General features: G+C 40.5%; 1 protein-coding gene across 1 annotated transcript; it reads left to right on the top strand.

Moving 5' to 3' along the window:
• Positions 1–203: 203 nt before the first annotated feature.
• Positions 204–19350, top strand: LOC115231405. Its single transcript, XM_036500071.1, has 9 exons — positions 204–230; positions 929–971; positions 2988–3044; positions 4187–4243; positions 6668–6913; positions 9974–10012; positions 12212–12460; positions 16526–16721; positions 19193–19350. Exons 2-9 carry the CDS (start codon positions 929–931, stop codon positions 19203–19205), a joined length of 900 nt encoding a protein of 299 aa, XP_036355964.1. The 5' UTR covers positions 204–230; the 3' UTR covers positions 19206–19350.
• The last annotated feature ends 262 nt before the right edge of the window (positions 19351–19612 follow it).

The raw sequence follows: 19612 nt of genomic DNA, 5'->3' as shown, positions 1-19612 counted from the left end.
TTTAAAAAAAATTTTTTAATTATTAATTTATACTTATAAATTTATAGTTAATCCAAACAAGAAAACACAAAAAAACACAACAACGCGAGGACGTGGAACAATTATAGTATTGGACGCTCAGGAAAGAAGGGAAGAAGGAGGGTTTAACGTTTCGAGCGAAGCTCTTCGTCGGAAACATAGGAAAAGGAAAGATCCAGAGAAGGGAAGACAGAGGAAAAAAAATCCCCACGGTACATATATATATTATTATTATTATTATTGTTATTATTATTATTATATTTATTTTTATTATTATTTTTATTTTTATTTATATTTTTTATTAAAAATTTTTTTAAAATTATATATATATTTTATAAATATATATATATATATTTTATATATATATATATATTTTATAAATATATATAACTATCAAAAAGTATTAACGGACGTTAAACGGTGATGATGATGATGATATTCATGCATTGCCCTTGAATTAAGGTAACAACTAAATTTGTAACATTGCTTTCAAACTTTGGCATACGGCTAGCAAGTTTGGGGGAGGGGTGGGGGTAAGTTGATTACATTGACCCCCCCCCCCCCGAGTTCTCAACTGGTACTTATTTTATCGACCCTGAAAGGATGAAGGACAAAGTCGACCTCAGCAGAATTTGAACCAAGAGAATATAGACAGTCAATATACCTATTTCTTTATTATCCACAAGGGGCTAAACACAGAGGGGACAAACAAGGACAGACATAGGTATTAAGTCGATTACATCGACCCCAGTGCGTAACTGGTACTTAATTTATTGACCCCGAAAGGATGAAAGGCAAAGTCGACCTCAGCAGAATTTGAACCCAGAGAATATAGACGGTCGATATACCACGAAACATTTTGTCTCGCATGCTAACAATTTTTTGCATATTTTCCAAAATTATTTTTCAGATGGACCCTTTAAAGTTGATCTTTTTGTTTTCATGGTGCTTTTGTAAGTTTTCTTCCGTTTTTGCTTTATTTTTGCTTTTTTTCTGCTAACATCCCATTCCTCCTCCAAACAATCTTGAGAAGCGAAGCTACGATTCATCTCATTCTTTTCCACTCCTTGACTTCATTCGCCATTAACACTTTAAATATATTATTTACTAACAGCTTGAAGGCGCGTGGCTCAGTGGTTAGAGCGTCGAGCTTATGATCGTGAGTTTGTGAGCTCGAATCCCGGACCGGGCTGCGTGTTGTGTTCTTGAGCAAGACACTTTATTTCACGATGTTTCAGTTCACTCAGCTGTAGAAATGAGTTGCGATGAGTTGCTGTATCGGAGAGGGGAGGCCGGTATGCATGGGCGACTGCTGGTCTTCCATAAAACAACCTTGCCCAGACTTGTGCCTCAGAGGGTAACTCTCTAGGTGCAAACCCATGGTCAGTGTCTGACCGAAGGGGGTCATTACTAACAGCTTGATTTCATTAACTAACCACTGAAAATGTCCCCTCCAAAATATAATTTTCATTTTATCTCTCATACTCTTTACTCTTTTACTTGTTTCAGTCATTTGACTGTGGCCATGCTGGAGCACCGCCTTTAGTCGAGCAAATCGACCCCGGGACTTATTCTTTGTAAGCCCAGTACTTATTCTAACGGTCTCTTTTGCCGAACCGCTAAGTGACAGGGACGTAAACACACCAGCATCGGTTGTCAAGCAATGCTAGGGGGACAGACACACAAACATATATATATACATATATACGACGGGCTTCTTTCAGTTTCCGTCTACCAAATCCACTCACAGGGCATTGGTCGGCTCTAGGCTGTAGTAGAAGACACTTGCCCAAGGTGCCACGCAGTGGGACTGAACCCGGAACCATGTGGTTGGTAAACAAGCCACTCCTGCGCCTATAATTTAATTCATGTAATTTCGTTAAGATAATTACTCATTTCTTTAATCTCATTCATATTACCATTATTTTCATCTAAAATGGTCTTGTTTGGGTGTAGTTAAAAGGGGTGCTCTATTTTGGTCTTAGGGAAGAAACTATATCAGTTCTAGATGCAGTTGGGGGTGTTTGTGTTTAGGTAAATGTATCAACTATGGGTAGTTTAGCTATAATATATATCTAATTGTATATAAGGGTATATATATATATATATATATAGTTGGGGGTTATTCGATTCAATTTTTATTGGTTCAAAAAGCGCAAGGCCATGTAGGGGGACATGGAGTTATGTACAGGGTGGTGTTCATGCAAAGAGTTCAGGCCTTTTCTGGTCAAGAGAGACTTTGAACCGAGCGGTCGTCGGCATCTTCACTATCTCGTCCGGCAGCTTATTCCACAGATCCGCAACCCGGACGGAGAAAGCTCCTCTCCTTTGATTGAGATGAAATCATCGTAGATAGAGCTTTTCGGAGTGACCCTGCAGCCGACGCTCTGGAGCCGGAGTGAAGAACAGCTCTTTCGAGAGGTTACACTTTCCGCTTATGATGTTGTGAGCGAGAATGAGATCACCATGGCGTCGTCGTTTTTCTAGAGAATAAAGGTCAAGTGTCTTCAGCGTTTCTTCATAAGACAAATGCTTGAGACCAAGAACCATGCGGGTAGCCGGCTTCTGGACTCTTTCGAGATGATGTATGTCTTTGAGGAGATAAGGAGAAGAGGCATGAATCCCAGCGTGACATAGAGGCTATGGTGGGGGTAGTGTGCTAGACTAGTATGTTTAGTGCTCGGGTGCATTTAAATAACGTAGTGCTGGTAAGTACGAAAAACTCATCACGCGTATATTTTCTGAAAGGTTCATAAGTGTGAGCTTCTTAGATTAAGTGTATAAGTTAGGTTTATGTAGATTATTGCTAATAGGAGTATGGAGTAACATACCAGTGGTACAGTATATAATGTGTAATTAGATCTACTCGTGTTAATTACTATTTAATTATCGTAACAGAAATAGGAAACAATCTTGTTGATCGAATGTAAAATCTGAAATTCAAAAGTCCTTGTATTCATCGTCCACAGATTTGGCAAGTCCAAATGATTTGAGATCAGAAGGAGTTAAAAATTTCACCCAAAGTGGTAAGTGGATTACCTTATCCCCTTTCGCCTTCTAAACTAGACACAACTTTTTCAAATCTCTCTTCTATTTCTTTTACTTAACTCATAGGTTTTAGTCACTGTTTCATTTGTGTTTTTTGATTTCTTAAAACATTTATTCCGACCAGGCAGTTCACTAGCACAACTCAGTCACTGATAGTGACTGCTCTTTAGATAAAACAACAGCTTTGACTCTGCTCAGGTTTATCTTTCTCTGGAGTTTCCCATTGATAAAGGCCAATGAGCCAGAATCACTCATCGGGGAATCCACTAGAATAGTGGTTTTTAACCGGGGTCAGTATGGCTGTTGGGGGTCCATATAGGATTTTGTTGTTAAAATTTATGTACAATTAATTGGTTTTAGCTTTACAGTACACCAAATTTTTAATCAGTTTTTTAAATACAATTCCTAATAATATTTAATTATAAAAATAGGATTTTTTAAAACATGAAATGGTTATAAGGGTCCACCTGAGTGAAATAGAAATCAAAAGGGTTGCATTGTGTTATAGGTAAGCACTGGGCAGATATGGTGTTTTCACACCTTTTACCATCAGTGAGAAATCCTTCTCTTTGGTAAATGCAGTAAATTTGCCTTTAGAAGTTAAAATATGTCACAAACATATTTTAACTAAAGAGGGATTACTTATGATTGGCAGTTTCACTCTTAGGGCACAAATAACAATAATAATAATAATAATAATCCTGGAAACATGGATCCTAGAAACAGTAGCCATGAACAAGGTAGCACCAATAATTATAAAATATATGGGTCTCACCAGCGTGACATAGAGGCTATGGTGGGGGTAGTGTGCTAGACTAGTATGTTTAGTGCTCGGGTGCATTTAAATAACTTAGTGCTGGTAAGTACGAAAAACTCATCACGCGTATATTTTCTGAAAGGTTCATAAGTGTGAGCTTCTTAGATTAAGTGTATAAGTTAGGTTTATGTAGATTATTGCTAATAGGAGTATGGAGTAACATACCAGTGGTACAGTATATAATGTGTAATTAGATCTACTCGTGTTAATTACTATTTAATTATTGTAACAGAAATAGGAAACAATCTTGTTGATCGAATGTAAAATCTGAAATTCAAAAGTCCTTGTATTCATCTTCCACAGATTTGGCAAGTGCAAACGATTTGAGATCAGAAGGAGTTAAAAATTTCACCCAAAGTGGTAAGTGGATTACCTTATCCCCTTTCGCCTTCTAAACTAGACACAACTTTTTCAATTCTCTCTTCTATTTCTTTAACTCAACTCATAAATTTTATTCACTGTTTCATTTGTGTTTTTTGATTTCTTAAAACATTTATTCCGACCAGGCAGTTCACTAGCACAACTCAGTCACTGATAGTGACTGCTCTTTAGATAAAACAACAGCTTTGAATCTGCTCAGGTTTATCTTTCTCTGGAGTTTCCCATTGATAAAGGCTAATGAGCCAGAATCACTCATCGGGGAATCCACTAGAATAGTGGTTTTTAACCGGGGTCAATATGGCTGTTGGGGGTCCACATAGGATTTTGTTGTTAAAATTTATGTACAATTAATGGGTTATATTTTTACAGTACACAAAATATTTTAACAATTTTGTTATATAATTCCTAAAAATATTGGATCTTTTCGGTTTGACCGGCAGTTTTTAAAAATAATTTCTAGGTAACTAAACACTTTTAAACTTCGTATACTGGAAGAATGTGTTTATAAAACATCTTTTTCTCTAGGCTTTATTGAGAAAATTCTATAGTTTGTATGATATTTGTTGTTTTTCTTCAATTTCTGCAATTTCAACCAATCAATGACGTCCATTGAGGTAAAAAACATTCTGTGCCGTATGAAAATGTCCCTCGTTTAAAAAACAGATTGGGTTTATTTACATTTGTGAAGAAAAAAAAGATACCTTCCCCCACCCCTAACCCTAAAACAGATTGAAATGCAATAGATCGATACTAGGGTCATAATTATGAGTGACAATTTCATATGACACCGCTAGAAAAAACTGCCGTTCAAACTAAAAAGATCCAAAATATTTGATTATAAGAATATACTAGGATGTTTTAAACCAGAAATGGTTATAAGGGTCCACCTGAGTATAATAGGAAACAAAGGGGTCCATAGGTGAAGAATGGTTGAGAACCATTGCACTAGAGGGCAGCACTGGGTAGATATGGTGTTTTAGAAGTTAAAATATGCCACAAACTTATTTTACTATATTGTTGGATTTTCCTTGGACATGGCATGAAAAATCCCCAATGTCTCAAAGGAGTGAGTGTCGTGGGGTTTAATTACATCCCAAAATCCCGGGTTTTTATAACTGCTCAACTTGACTTTAAAGAATCGAAATTACATACCAATATTCTGTAAGTAACTTTTAGAATCTTTATATCACGTGACCGACCAGACCATCAGATGTTGTTACACATCGCTGGTCACAATGCGTTCACATTGTTTTAGCCTTCGAATGACGCCACCCCGCTGGCTAAGCGAGCAGGCCGACAGAAGAAAGAGTGGTGAAAGAGTACAGCAGAGATCACCACCCCCTGCCGGAGCCTCGTGGAGCTTTTTGGGTGTTTTCGCTCAATAAACACATACAACGCCCGGTCTGGGAATCGAAACCGCAATCCTGCGACCGCGAGTCCGCTGCCCTAACCACTAGGCCATTGCGCCTCCACAGAATCCTTATATGAGCAGTTATATTAACCAATGGAAAAACGACAATGATATTTCTTCGGCAATACGACATTACATCATATTGCCAGTCACCACAAATTGGCCCCTTATTTAAAGATGGCTACTTGCAACAATATGGTTTTCCCAGCGATGTCATTTGCTTGAAGTTCACCACAAAATCTTGTTGTGTTGCACAATCTTAGTAAACAAAAGGCCCATTTATACGGTGTCGTTTGTTCCCAGTTCCCTGCATAAAACATATCCAGGCTGTTTGTTATTCTATAGCAGGGCTTTTCAACCTTTTTGCTGGAGCGGAACCCCAAGGAAACATTCCACTGGCTCGAGGAACCCCTGTGCAATAATTTAATTGTCTTATGCACACATATCTGCACAGGAGAATTAAAAATCACTGCCAATTTTAGCAGTATTGTAACTTCTTGCGGAACCCCTGGACTGTACTGGTGGAACCCTAAGGTTCTGCGGAACCCTGGTTGAAAACCACTGATCTATAGACTGGGAAACAGATGGAGGTTAGTGGCAGGAAGAGCATCCTACTGTTACAAATGAAAACTCTGATCCATTCAAGCATGATGGTCACTTGCTTGTTTCAGTCATTAGACTATGGCCATGCTGGGGCACTACCTTGAAGAATTTTTAGTCAAATGAATTGACCTCAGTCTGGAACTTATTTTGTTGGTCTCCTTTGCTGAACTGCTTTGCTGAAACACACACAACCACGCACATACACTGACACACTCACACACATGCAGACACACGACAGTCTTCTTTCAGTTTCCACCTACCAAATCTGCTCACAAGGCCTTGGTTGTCCTAAGACTATAGTGGCACGCCCTTGCCCAAGGTGCCACTAAGTGAGACTGAACCTGGACCCATGTAACTAGGAAGTAAACATCTTGATTTCTTTATTTCAGGGGAAATACTCGGAGGAAGTGCCACCCTCTCTATTGAAATTGAAAACATGAAGAGACCGGCTGTGTGGTATTGTGGCAATAAGAGATACGAGTGCGATAGATCATGTGCCAAAGGTACTGAATTTCAAGTGAGTCAGAGTGGCAACAAGTCTTCTCTTTGGATGAGGAGAATAACTAACAAATGTTTGACTTGGAAATTTCTAGACGACAACGTCGAAGGAGGGATATTTCATCTGAAAATAAACAGTAAGGAAATGAATTATAATGATACTTTTGGAAATTGTAGTTGTGATACCAGTGCCGGTGGCACGTAAGAGGACCATCAGAACGTGGTCGTTGCCAGCGCCGGGTCAGCTGGCCTCCGTGTTGGTAGCATGTAAAAAGCACCAATCCAATCATGGCCATTGCCAGCCTCGCCTGGCACCTGTGCTGGTGGCACCTAAAAAGCACCATCTGATCGTGGCCATTGCCAGCCTCGCCTGGCACCTGTGTTGGTGGCACGTAAAAAGCACCAATCCAATCATGGCCATTGCCAGCCTCGCCTGGCACCTGTGCTGGTGGCACCTAAAAAGCACCATCTGATCGTGGCCATTGCCAGCCTCGCCTGGCACCTGTGTTGGTGGCACGTAAAAAGCACCAATCCAATCATGGCCATTGCCAGCCTCACCTGGCACCTGTGTTGGTGGCACGTAAAAAGCACCAATCCGATCATGGCCATTGCCAGCCTCACCTGGCACCTGTGTTGGTGGCACGTAAAAAGCACCAATCCGATCATGGCCATTGCCAGCCTCACCTGGCACCTGTGCCGGTGGCACGTAAAAAGCACCAATCCGATCATGGCCATTGCCAGCCTCACCTGACACCTGTGTTGGTGACACGTAAAAAGCACCAATCCGATCATGGCCATTGCCAGCCTCACCTGGCACCTGTGTTGGTGGCACGTAAAAAGCACCAATCCGATCATGGCCATTGCCAGCCTCACCTGGCACCTGTGTTGGTGGAACGTAAAAAGCACCAATCCGATCATGGCCATTGCCAGCCTCACCTGGCACCTGTGTTGGTGGCACGTAAAAAGCACCAATCCGATCATGGCCATTGCCAGCCTCACCTGACACCTGTGTTGGTGACACGTAAAAAGCACCAATCCGATCATGGCCATTGCCAGCCTCACCTGGCACCTGTGTTGGTGGCACGTAAAAAGCACCAATCCGATCATGGCCATTGCCAGCCTCACCTGGCACCTGTGTTGGTGGCACGTAAAAAGCACCAATCCGATCATGGCCATTGCCAGCCTCACCTGACACCTGTGCCGGTGGCACGTAAAAAGCACCAATCAGATCATGGCCATTGCCAGCCTCACCTGACACCTGTGTTGGTGGCACGTAAAAAGCACCAATCCGATCATGGCCATTGCCAGCCTCACCTGACACCTGTGTTGGTGGCACGTAAAAAGCACCAATCCGATCATGGCCATTGCCAGCCTCACCTGGCACCTGTGTGTGGACACGTAAAAAGCACCAATCCGATCATGGCCATTGCCAGCCTCACCTGGCACCTGTGTTGGTGGCACGTAAAAAGCACCAATCCGATCATGGCCATTGCCAGCCTCACCGGCACCTGTGTTGGTGACACGTAAAAAGCACAATCCGATCATGGCCATTGCCAGCCTCACCTGGCACCTGTGTGGTGGCACGTAAAAAGCACCAATCCGATCATGGCCATTGCCAGCCTCACCTGGCACCTGTGTTGGTGGCACGTAAAAAGCACCAATCCGATCATGGCCATTGCCAGCCTCACCTGGCACCTGTGCCGGTGGCACGTAAAAAGCACCAATCCGATCATGGCCATTGCCAGCCTCACCTGGCACCTGTGTTGGTGACACGTAAAAAGCACCAATCCGATCATGGCCATTGCCAGCCTCACCTGGCACCTGTGTTGGTGGCACGTAAAAAGCACCAATCCGATCATGGCCATTGCCAGCCTCACCTGGCACCTGTGTTGGTGGCACGTAAAAAGCACCAATCCGATCATGGCCATTGCCAGCCTCACCTGGCACCTGTGCCGGTGGCACGTAAAAGCACCAATCCGATCATGGCCATTGCCAGCCTCACCTGGCACCTGTGTTGGTGGCACGTAAAAAGCACCAATCCGATCATGGCCATTGCCAGCCTCACCTGGCACCTGTGTTGGTGGCACGTAAAAAGCACCAATCCGATCATGGCCATTGCCAGCCTCACCTGGCACCTGTGCCGGTGGCACGTAAAAAGCACCAATCCGATCATGGCCATTGCTAGCCTCGCCTGGCACCTGTGCCGGTGGCACGTAAAAAGCACCAATCCGATCATGGCTATTGCTAGCCTCGCCTGGCACCTGTGCCGGTGGCACATAAAAAGCACCAATCCGATCATGGCCATTGCCAGCCTCGCCTGGCACCTGTGTTGGTGGCACGTAAAAAGCACCAATCCGATCATGGCCATTGCTAGCCTCGCCTGGCACCTGTGCCGGCGGCACGTAAAAAGCACCAATCCGATCATGGCTATTGCTAGCCTCGCCTGGCACCTGTGCCGGTGGCACATAAAAAGCACCAATCCGATCATGGCCATTGCCAGCCTCGCCTGGCACCTGTGCCGGTGGCACATAAAAAGCACCAATCCGATCGTGGCCATTGCCAGCCTCGCCTGGCACCTGTGCTGGTGGCACGTAAAAAGCACCAATCCGATCATGGCCATTGCCAGCCTCACCTGGCACCTGTGCCGGTGGCACGTAAAAAGCACCAATCCGATCATGGCCATTGCTAGCCTCGCCTGGCACCTGTGCCGGTGGCACGTAAAAAGCACCAATCCGATCATGGCTATTGCTAGCCTCGCCTGGCACCTGTGCCGGTGGCACATAAAAAGCACCAATCCGATCATGGCCATTGCCAGCCTCGCCTGGCACCTGTGCCGGTGGCACATAAAAAGCACCAATCCGATCGTGGCCATTGCCAGCCTCGCCTGGCACCTGTGCTGGTGGCACGTAAAAAGCACCCACTACACTCATGGAGTGGTTGGCATTAGGAAGGGCATCCAGCTGTAGAAACACTGCCAGATCAGATTAGAGCCTGGTGCAGTCTCCTGGCTTCCCAGACCCCAGTTGAACCGTCCAACCCATGCTAGCATGGAAAACGGACGTTAAACGATGATGATGATGATGATGAATCCTGTTGATTGAATGTAAAATCTGAAACTCAAAAATTTTTGTTTACATCGTTTTTTGTTTTCATCTTTTTTCTTTGTTGTCATCTTTTTTTGTTTTCATCTTTTACAGATTCGACAAGAATAGAAATTTATAAGATGACCCAAAACGGTAAATGGATTTACAAACTCCTTTTACGCTAGACACTCTTTCCAATTCTGTCTTCTGTTTCTTTCCCTTAACTCAGAGTTTTTGGTTACTTTTTTATTTCCTTTTCTGATCAGTTTGCCATTACCTTCTGCCAGAGCAACGTGGAGCTTAGGTGTTTTGCTCATAAGCACATACATCGCCCAGTCTGAGATTCGAACCCGTGATCCCTCGACTGTGTGTCCGCAACTCTAGCCACTAGGCCATGTGCCTGCACACTGATGAATAGGAAGGTACTGAGAACGGAACCTTGGTGAAATCTTACCGGAACTTAAATTCACTGCTGTATTTATTTCTTTTTGTTACCCACAAGGGGCTAAACACAGGGGGGACAAACAAACAAATTAAGTCGATTTCATCGACCCCAGTGCATAATTGGTACTTAATTTATCGACCCCAAAAGGATTAAAGGCAAAGTTGACCTTGGCGGAATTTGAACTCAGAACATAACGGCAGACGAAATACTTATTTCTTTACTGCCCACAAGAGGCTAAACACAGAGGGGACAAACAAGGACAGAGAAAGGTATTAAGTCGATTATATTGACCCCAGTGCGTAACTGGTACTTAATTTATCGACCCCGAAAGGATTAAAGGCAAAGTTGACCTTGGCGGAATTTGAACTCAGAACATAACGGCAGACGAAATACCTATTTCTTCACTATCCAAAAGGGGCTGAACACAGTGGGGACAAACAAGGACAGAGAAAGGTATTAAGTCGATTATATTGACCCCAGTGCGTAACTGGTACTGAATTTATTGACCCCGAAATGATGAAAGGCAAAGTCGACCTCGGCGGAATTTGAACTCACAACGTAACGGCAAACGAAATACAGCTAGGTATTTCGCCCGGCATGCTAACGGTTCTGCCAGCTCGTCACCTTCGTCTGCTGTATTAACTCTTACAGCACCCCTATACATGGCGTATCCAGCCCTCACAAGCCATTTGTCAACTCCTAGCTTCCTCAGAGATCTCCATATCCTGTCAAAAGCTGTCTCCAAGTCAACAAATGCCAAGTGAAATGGTTTATTTTTTAGCTAAATACATCTGAAGTTGTTTTACTCAGTAGATGGCAGCAGTAGTCCTTCTTCCTGGCAGAAAATCAAACTGCATCTCATCAAGTCTAATTCTGTTTCTAATTAATTATAACTTTCTTGACCTGGTCAATCACATTTAAGGCCTCTCCTTTATGCTTGTAACATCTGACTACAACTTGATTTCCTTCTCAAGCGATGCCAGGCTCATAAGGGCCAGTTTCCTGGTTTCAGTGGCATAGAAATTTCTGTACAACTTGATTAACTTTATGGGTGACAAGGGTGTATCTTACTCTGCACAATCTTAGTAAACAAAAGGCTCGTTTATATGGGGTCGTTTGTTTCCAGTTTACTAGGTAAAGCATGTCCAGGCTCTTTGTTATTCAACAAACTGGGATATTAGGACAGGAAGAACATCCAATTGAACACAACAAGCCCTCGAATACAAAAATATCAATAGAAATAAGGTGAATCCTCCTCATCGGAGCCCCCAAGCAAGTTGCCTTGCCACCTGCAGACAACTCTGCACCGACAAGTTGGGGCCCGTGAAGAGGAAAGCAAACTCTTTCTTGTCAAAGGTCGCTATGACCCTTGATAGAATTTTATGTTCTACTAATAGTATCGCTCGGCATTGTAAGGGAAATAACTATATAAGCATTTTTAGAGAGTTACTTCCCTTACATAAACTGAGCAACAATGCGTTAATAATGCGGAAAAATGAACGTAAATTTTTTTTTAAATCGTAGACTCATCGTAGACACGCGCTAAAACCCAGAAGGGCTCGATATGAATCATGACTATAAGATACCCGCTTTTGGTTAAACTGCACCGCAAAATGTGGGAGTAGTTAGGAATCTAAATCGGAGTAGACAGACACACACACAACTTTAGTTTTATATATAAAGATTACCTCCGCAGCCACCTGCGGAGGCGATATTGGACTGCCTATGCAGTCCGAGTACCTATTAGGACAGGAAGTGCATCCAATTGTGCACAAAGAAAACTCTGATCCCAAGTAGGGAAAAATAAATGTTAAATTGGCGATGATGATGAAAAAAAACAAAAAAAAACAGAAATCTTTCATATGGGAAACAAATCAATAATATTGACTTTTACCTTTTTATTTCAGCACCAGTTGTATTAGGAAAAAATGCTACTATTCATATCGAATCAAGCTTGATTGGAACACCAGTTTTGTGGGTTAACGAGTTTAATTATCTTCAATGTGTAGATACTTGTGAGAATAAAGGAAATTATGAAGTTCATTACAAGGGTAACAGCTCAACTCTTTTGATCCATAATGTCACTGAACAAGATTTGACTTGGAGTTTTTGTGACTACTATTTCTGCTCAGAAAGTTATACTTTGGTGATGAAAGGTAAGGAAATCGCTTTTGCTAATAATAACAATAATAATTCTAATTTTGGTGCAAGGTCAGGAATTTCATGTGGAAGAGGTTCCTCAATTCCATTAATTTGAGTATATTTAGTCGGTCCTTTATTTCATCAACCCCAAAGGAATGAAAGGCAAAGCTGACCTTAGCAGTATTTGAACTCAGGGGTTAATGGGTAAAAAAAAAATACCTATTTCTTTACTACCCACAAGGGCTTAAAAGACAGAGGGGACAAACAAGGACAGACATAGGTATTAAGCTGATTACATCAACTCCAATGCGTAACTGGCACTTAATTTATCGACCCCGAAAGGATGAAAGGCAAAGTCCACCTTGGCGGAATTTGAACTCAGAATTGGCCGATGCCAGCGCCGCCTTGGCACGTTAAAAGCACCAACCGATCGTGGCCGATGCCAGACTCCCCTGGCACCTGTGCTGGTGGCACGTAAAAAGCACCCACTACACTCGCAGAGTGGTTGGCGTTAGGAAGGGCATCCAGCTGTAGAAACACTGCCAGATCAGACTGGAGCCTGGTGCAGCCCCTGGCTTCCCAGGTCCTGGTCGAACCATCCAACCTGTGCTAGCGCAGAAAACGGACGTTAAACGATGATGATGATGATGAATGTAGCGGCAGACGAAATACCTATTTCTTTACTACCCACAAGGGCCTAAAAGACAGAGGGGACAAACAAGGACAGACATAGGTATTAAGCTGATTACATCAACCCCAGTGTGTAACTGGTACTTAATTTATCGACCCCGAAAGCATGAAAGGCAAAGTCCACCTTGGCGGAATTTGAACTCAGAACATAACGGCAGACAAAACACGGCTATGCATTTTGCCCGGCGTGCTAATGTTTCTGCCAGCTTGCCACAGGACCTTTTTTCTGGTGCAGTAATAGTTCTGTCAGCTCACACCTTCGATGATGATGATGATGATAGTAAGACCCTTGCCATAGGTACAAGGCCTGAATTTTGTGGAGCGGGGACAATTACTTTGTCCTCAGTGTTTAATGGGTACTTAATTTATCGACCCTGAAAGGATGAAAGACCTTGGTGGAGTTTGAACTCAGAATGTGACAACAGCTGAAAAACTGCTAAGCATTTCATCCAGCATAAAAAGGATTCTGGCAGCTCACGCGCTGCCGTTGCCCCTCCCCCCCCGTTGTCATCATCATCATGCAAATATTTTTCTAATACTTAATCAAAATCACAGTTTGTAACTGAACAATTACAAAAATTTTGGATCTTTTCCATTTGACCGGCAGTTTTTTAACATAATTTCCAGGTAACTAAACACTTTTAAACTTCGTATACTGGTAGAATGTGTTTATAAAACATCTTATTCTCTTGGTTTTATTGAGAAAATTCTATAGTTTGTAAGATATTTGGGTCTTGTCGGTTTGAACAGCAGTTTTTAAAAATAATTTCCACGTAACTAAACACTTTTAAACTTCGTATACTGGTAGAATGTGTTTATAAAACATCTTTTTCTCTTGGCTTTATTGAGAAAATTCTATAGTTTGTAAGAGATTTGGGTCTTTTCGGTTTGACCGGCAGTTCTTTTAACATAATTTCCAGGTAACTAAACACTTTTAAACTTCGTATACTGGTAGAATGTGTTTATAAAACATCTTTTTCTCTTGGCTTTATTGAGAAAATTCTCTAGTTTGTAAGATATTTGTTGTTTTTTTTCTTCAATTTCTGCAATTTCAACCAATCAATCACATCTATTGACGTAAAAAATCATTCTGCACCGTATGAATATGTCCCTCATTTAAGAAATAGGATCTTTGCGGTTTGACCGGCAGTTTTTTTAATTAATTTCCACATAACTGAACACTTTTAAACTTCGTATACTGGTAGAATGTGTTTATAAAATATCTTTTTCTCTTGGCTTTATTGAGAAAATTCTATTGTTTGTAAGATATTTGTTGTTTTTTTTCTTCAATTTCTGCAATTTCAACCAATCAATCACGTCTATTGAGGTAAAAAAAAAACATTCTGTGCCGTATGAATATGTCCCTCGTTTAAGAAACAGATTGGGTTTATTTACATTTCTGTAGAAAAAAAGATACCCTTCCCCCCACCCCTAACCCTAAAATAGATTGAAATGCAATGGATCGATACTAGGGTCATAATTATGGGTGACAATTTCATATGACACCGCTCGAAAAAACTGCCGTTCAAACCGAAAAGATCCAAAGTTTCTTCTGAATTAGTTTTTTTTTGTTTTCATGTTAAGAAGTTTTCATTATGACCCTTGGTGGGATATATTTGTAGTTGACTGAATGGATTAATTAGCTTCGTTCTTGAGGATCGTCTGTCTATTGTACTATTTAATTGTTATAGAAAGGATTTGGCATTTTCTAGTTTCTTGTTTGTGAAAGAATTCAAAGAGAAAAATATTAGTAAGAGCAAAAATTGACAGAAACCAATGTCTTTACCAGTCTCTCTCTATATAAACGGCAGTTTGTCTGTGTGTGTTTCTGTGTGTCTGTTAGGTTGTACCCTCACCCTGACCACGGCTTTCAACCGATTCTGATTAAACTTAACACACACATAGCCCAATGTCATAATTCAAAACTAATGCAGAGAAAATTTTGAAAAGTTTCCCCAGTTCTGAAAAAAATCGATAAATTCGACATGGGGTCGAGAATCAGAAACACAAACCACAGACTGTCTAGATGACGCAACTCGACCGTTTTAACTCTCAAAAAAAATTTACCTTCATTTTTTTTCTATTTTTTGGCTATAACTCTCTAAAAATGCTTTATAGTTATTTCCCTTACAAACCCGAGCAACGCCGGGCGATAATGCTAGTTCTGTATAATCCTTCTATCAGTTGCAGGATATATATTTACTAATTATCTATTTTAGCAACAGATTTACGTTTTGCTTAATGAAAGCTTATAGGATAATGGTTATATTTATTTTACAGATATATTTACAACTAGCAGTATCGCCCGGTGTTGCTCGGGTTTGTAAGGGAAATAACTATATAAGTATTTTTAGAGATGTAAAGTATAATAGCCATCTCAAAATGGCTAACCACAAAGGGGGGTGTTACTGTAGCTTTTTACGTTCTGAGATTTAATAATACATTTTTAGAGAGTTACTTACCTTATATAATAGCAAAAAAATGCATCAAAAATGGGAAAAAATGATGGTAATATATTTTAAAATCGTAGACTCATCGTAGACACGCGCTAATAACCAGAAGGGCTCGATATGAATCACGACTATAAGATACCTGCTTTTGGTTACACTGCACCGCAAAATGTGGGAGTAGTTAGGAATCTAAATCGTAGGAGACAGACACACAACTTCACATTTATATATAAAGATTTGAAATGACCCCCTTTTGCCTTCCCCGTAACCCTCAATATTATCTCACCTCACAATTCTTTACACCTGCCATTTTCAATGCTAGAATTTGTTAACATTTTGTTTGAGCCACCAAATTTAATTACACAAGAATGTTAGGAAGCCTCGTGCAGAGTTTGCATCTAATTTAATAAATAAGAAAGTTTCAGTTTCTATTTCAATAACGAGGAAATTAATTATGCTTAAATAACGGGTAAATGTATATGCTGCCCCTGGTAAATGATGGACTCATCTGTTGACCATCCACTTTTGTGTTGAAAAGTCAGTCCCCCTTGTTAATGCTACGTAACCTTTCTAAATGATGGACTGATCTGAAGGGGGTCATTTAATCAGTTAGACATAATAGTCTTAAGATAATTGTGTGTGTTAATCCTTTTCTTACCATATTTCTGTTGAAATGCATTGCCTTTGTTTCAATAAATTTTGGAAATAGTAAAGAATTCAATGAAATAACCTCGTCCTTACTAAGCTAGTGTTTGGAACACAAGTTTATTTGAAGCCTTGATGGAAGGTTTTACTTTAGATCTCTTTAAAACAGGGAATTCGTACAATAAAAACAAGGGTGGTTTTGAGCAGGTTGGGATCAAAAGGGTTCAGCCTTATTGATATTACTATCTTTGCTTAAAAACAAAAAGTATATGTTTTCTTGTTCATCTTTTGCAGATGAAGAAACAAAAGGTTTGGAAGCTAATGGATCAAGAACCAGCATACATATCTATGTCGTCATTTCTGTACTTGGTCTTGTAGCCATCTTCATAATCTTCTGTATCATATTCAAATGCCAACCTTTCATTTGGATCAGGAACCGTGTCAACAAGTGGATATCTCGCAAGAGATACAAGAATCCACCGGCTACAGCGTAAGAATGCTATGTTTTGTGATTTTTTTTCTTATAGAATTTCAATGATTGCTTTAGCATATTTTGCGATATACATGAGGAATATTTGAAGGGTATTGGACAACGAAAAACCTGGCTGATGACAGTCAAGGCTGATCTGGAACCCAACCTAGGCCCCCACATCTATGGCATTTGCTGCTGGAATAAGGAGTGGTTGGAGATCACATGGTCGTGAGCCTCAAATCGCCAGGTCTGGTCAGCGTTTGTGAGAGATGCAGCATTGAGGATGAATGAAGCCAGCTCAGCCCACCCCGGGTGAATGCTGTCAAGTCAAGTCATTAGCATATTTGGTTTCTACTAAATTCCTTCCATATTATATACACCTTCATCATCATCATTGGTTTAGCCTCATCTTTTCAAAAACCCTGCTCAAGTGGTGGGGGGTACAAACACAAAGACACACACACACATAGACCAGGGGCTTCCACACAGTTTCCACCTCAGAAAGATCACCCTCCAGGTAGTTTCCTACTTGTTGCTAATTGTTATCAACACATTTCACTCCCAATTTATGGCCATACTGGGGCACTGCCTGGAAGAAATTTTTTGTTATTGAAGCCTTGTACTTATTCTTTTGATCTCTTTTGCGAAACTGCTAAGTTACAGGGACATAAACCCACCAACACCTGTTGTCAAGTAGTGGGGAGGGAGGACAAACACAGACACAAAGACCCCTTCCCCCATACACACATATGTCTGTGATTATAATTGAATACAATTTATTTTTATTATGGATATTCAGGTAATGCATGCACCATGACACATAGTAACCACCCAGGGACAATACCTGGGGCACATCTACACATGAATGCTCCAATGACTTTCACAAAAGTCTATATTTTTTAAGGAAATTTTCTACAAATCCACTTCAGATGGTGTAGATTCTTTTTATACTGGAATTTGATGTGACAAAATTTTCTGCCAAAAAATGTGATTTTTTTCTGAAAGCTATTTCTAACAAGTCAAGAGACCACATAATAGTTATGTTTGTGTTAATCTCCATGGCAATAGCAATATGTGAACAATGGATGATTTCGATTGGCTAAAATTACTTAACTTTAAGTGCATGTAACTTTTTTATTATTTGTTTTTAGAAATAATGATTGTGATTTTCATTATCAGTATCCAAAACTACATCAGAACTATATTTTTTTAAAAGTAATCAGGTGAAAATTTGAAAGACTAAGTGGTAGGAAGAAACTTGTTGAAAAAAAAATCTTATTGCTGTGTAAACAATCGTAAATCCTTGTCAAAAATCGTACCTTATCAGGCTCGACCATTACCTGTGATGTAAACTAAATTCCTGTGAAGTTAGACTGAAGTCGTTTAATTAATTAGTAAAACTAAGATCATTTCTGCTTGGCTTTCACTTCAATATCTACAATTTTTGTTTCCATAACAACAAGCCAAGTTGCTTACCATGTGTTCTTTTTCTCTGTTTTCAAATGCTTAAAACATATGCAGTATGAAGTGATCATCAGATGTGCTAAAAATAACAGCTAAATAGGTCTCAAATCATGCATTTTGTTTTGTGTTTGCATAACTGTATGAATTTTTGTGTGTAGAATGCAAATTCACTAAAATTTTCTGAAGATTCCAAAAAATAAAAATAAAAATGTCTTAAGGGGTTTTATGGGATGCATAAAGCAGAATTCCAACAATATTTCATTTGTTTACAGTTCACAACATGTGCAGCCATGCACAAAATGACAGCTTCCAAATCCCGTTTTCTGACTGGGTAAAAATGATCAAACTTTAAAGCCCTGAAGCTTATTTTAATATTTTTGTGGAAAAAGTGAATTATCTCCTAAGATTCAGCATGAAAAATTACACCAATACACAAAATTTAATTACACAAAAATGTTAGGAAGCCTCATGCAGAGTTTGCATCTAATTTAATAAACAAGAAAGTTTCAGTTTCTGTTTGAATAACGAGGAAATTAATTATGCTTAAATAACGGGTAAATGTATATGCTGCCCCTGGTAAATGATGGACTGATCTGTTGACCATCCATTTTTTGTGTTGAGAAGTCAGTCCCCCTTGTTAATACTACGTAACCTTTCTAAATGATGGACTGATCTGAAGGGGGTCATTTAATCAGTTAGACATAATAGTCTTAAGATAATTGTGTGTGTTAATCCTTTTCTTACCATATTTCTGCTGAAATGCATTGCCTTTGTTTCAATAAATTTTGGAAATAGTAAAGAATTCAATGAAATAACCTCGTCCTTACTAAGCTAGTGTTTGGAACACAAGTTTATTTGAAGCCTTGATGGAAGGTTTTACTTTAGATCTCTTCAAAACAGGGAATTCATACAATAAAAACAAGGGTGGTTTTGAGCAGGTTGGGATCAAAAGGGTTCAGCCTTATTGATATTACTATCTTTGCTTAAATACAAAAAGTATATGTTTTCTTGTTCATCTTTTGCAGCTACTGGGTTTGAAGCTAATGGATCAGGAACATGCATATCCACCTATGCCGTAGTCGTGGAGGTGCAATGGCCCAGTGGTTAAGGCAGTGGACTCGCGGTCATAGGATTGCGGTTTTGATTCCCAGACCAGGCGTTGTGAGTGTTTATTGAGCGAAAACACCTAAAGCTCCACGAGGCTCCAGCAGGGGATGGTGGTGATCCCTGCTGTACTCTTTCACCACAACTTTCTCTCACTCTTACTTCCTGTTTCTGTTGTACCTGTATTTCAAAGGAACCCAGCCTTGTCACTCTCTGTGTCACGCTGAATATCCCCGAGAACTACGTTAAGGGTACACGTGTCTGTGGAGTGCTCAGCCACTTACACGTTAATTTCACGAGCAGGCTGTTCCGTTGATTCAGATCAACCGGAACCCTCATCG

This window comes from Octopus sinensis, unplaced genomic scaffold (assembly GCF_006345805.1).
Source record: "Octopus sinensis unplaced genomic scaffold, ASM634580v1 Contig18434, whole genome shotgun sequence".
Classification (NCBI taxonomy): domain Eukaryota; kingdom Metazoa; phylum Mollusca; class Cephalopoda; order Octopoda; family Octopodidae; genus Octopus; species Octopus sinensis.
This window is presented reverse-complemented; position numbering and strand designations above follow the sequence as displayed.